A 2,030-nucleotide genomic window follows, 5' to 3' on the forward strand; every position below is an offset into this window, starting at 1 on the left:
GAAAAAATTTATCAACATCTCGTCGCGATTCCTCCAGTTTTCTGTTAGGACAAATTTTCTGGAAACTCATATAAGATAGCTCATGTGGGAACGGTCGAGCAAACGGTGGAGCTTCACTACCATAGAAGAAACCGAGTATAGGGACATTCTCGTTTTGACTGGTTTGTGGTTGTTTTCGTCAACCTGCTGCGCCTGGTGGGTTGTCAAAAAGGTTGTCAATAAACTGAAACTAGGCACCACCACGCACTGGCTCGTGCAGCTTCTTTAATTGATCATCACAGGTATTCTGGCGCGTTAGTTTCGTGTGTTTATTAAATAATATATATCAAAAATACCCGTCAAAATGAGCGACGATGACCGCGATATCGATATCGAGAGCGATGTGAGTGTGAAATATAAAATATAATCTTCACTCTCCTGTGGATCTAGTATGTAAATACGCAATAAGGTTGGTTAAACCATTGTTTATATCCCTCCCCAGGAAGGTGATGACTCTGACTCCAGGCAAAGGCATTCTAACAATACCCAGTACTACTCTCAGGTACCGATCACGCGTTTCAAAATCATTCGAATCTATTTTGAAAAATTTACCGTCAACTTTACGCCTATTATACGCACACTGCACGTGCATATCCCTCACTTTGGATATGTGCATACAGAATACATACATGCACAAACATAAAACATACTCAAATAAAAAAACCAAGTGGATGCACTATTGCATGTGTAAGACGTGTACGTGTGGGTGCCTAGGACCTATATCACATATCTATGTGTAATAAAGGGTTTATCATTGTTTTAAAGACAAGAAGCTAAATATTTTACATTAATCAAGTTGGTACACATGTCTATATTATAGGCAGAAAAGCGGGCTCACCACAATGCGTTGGAAAGAAAACGACGGGATCACATAAAAGACAGTTTTTCAAGCCTACGGGACTCAGTGCCAGCTTTACAAGGAGAAAAAGTTGCGAGTAGAGCGCAAATACTAAAGAAAGCTGCCGAATACATACAGTTCATGAGGCGTAAAAATACCTCCCATCAACAGGACATTGACGATTTGAAACGACAGAACACTCTGCTGGAATCTCAGAGTTTGTGTCTTCACAATTGTAACTAATAATCACCTTCGCATTGATATAAAAAGCATTGTAAATAACTTTAAAATGATTCTTTCATTACAGTTCGTACCTTGGAAAAAGCAAAAATCACAGGCAACTATGCCGCAGAATCTTGTGAAGTATCTAAATCAGATTCCGTAGGAATTGGAGCATACAATGACTCCGAATCAGAATCTTCCGACAGTGAAACCGGCAGGACCATTCGTAATCATAAAAAATTAAAAGTCGGAGGGATGCATCACTGACAGAAAATGTTTTAAAAAATATTTATCTATTATTATCCCTATTATTTAATACTTTATTTTGATAACAAAACAAAAACAACAAAGAGACAAAAAATACGAAACAGAACCAGACAAAACAGTTACGAATTTTGTGTAAAGTACATTAATAATGTGTATTATGTAAACAATATTATCATGTAATATGTAAGGTAGGTACTTATTTAAATAAATCATAGTCCTGTTTAGTTATTTAATATTTATTTACATTTCGCTTTGTTCTTGTTCTTGTCATTTTTCAAGAGTATCATTGAAAACTACGGATTATGCAATTTGTATGCAAGCATGTGCTACCGTAAGAGTTGTGATTGCGTCAAGGGTCTGGGGAGAGCCGGATCATTGCTAAAGTGAGAGGAAGAGAAGTGAGTTGTAGTAACTGAGCACGGGACCGCGCCACTAGCTTTTTGGCACGCCGACTCGACGTTCACACCGTTGCCCCCGAGCGAAAGCAAGGATTAGTAGCTACTTTTCGGCTACGCTTGAACCGTGCGTATCCGCGGCGTTGTGAATTCAAATCCCACTTGTGGCCTTCTTTTCTCGAAGGTTGCACTGAAGATTCGAATGAACGTCGAATTCATTTTTTATTAGGAAGAACAGATTGAAAATAAACTATCGTGATTTTCATAAG

General features: G+C 38.3%; 1 protein-coding gene across 4 annotated transcripts; it reads left to right on the top strand.

The window, feature by feature from the left end:
• The first annotated feature begins 206 nt into the window (after positions 1–206).
• Positions 207–1,590, top strand: LOC105683435 (protein max). 4 transcript variants are annotated; one of them, XM_012396016.4, is made up of 4 exons: positions 207–382; positions 482–541; positions 860–1,112; positions 1,185–1,590. In XM_012396016.4, the coding sequence occupies exons 1-4, from the start codon at positions 344–346 to the stop codon at positions 1,364–1,366; spliced, it is 534 nt and encodes a 177-aa protein (XP_012251439.1). In that variant the 5' UTR covers positions 207–343; the 3' UTR covers positions 1,367–1,590. The 4 variants fall into 4 exon arrangements, with proteins under 4 accessions (XP_012251439.1, XP_012251440.1, XP_048516112.1 ...); XM_012396017.3 differs by having other exon boundaries at positions 860–1,094; XM_048660155.1 differs by lacking the exon at positions 482–541.
• Positions 1,591–2,030: the final 440 nt, after the last annotated feature.

The sequence above is a fragment of the Athalia rosae genome, chromosome 1 (assembly GCF_917208135.1).
Source record: "Athalia rosae chromosome 1, iyAthRosa1.1, whole genome shotgun sequence".
Taxonomy (NCBI): Eukaryota; Metazoa; Arthropoda; class Insecta; order Hymenoptera; family Athaliidae; genus Athalia; species Athalia rosae.

Excerpts from the sequence above, each read along its gene's own strand:
- LOC105683435 (XM_012396016.4), top strand. The coding sequence starts at position 344 with ATGAGCGACGATGACCGCGATATCGATATCGAGAGCGAT. Across the intron at positions 542-859 it reads ATACCCAGTACTACTCTCAG|GCAGAAAAGCGGGCTCACCA; the intron begins GTACCGATCACG and ends TCTATATTATAG. Across the intron at positions 1,113-1,184 it reads GAGTTTGTGTCTTCACAATT|TTCGTACCTTGGAAAAAGCA; the intron begins GTAACTAATAAT and ends CTTTCATTACAG.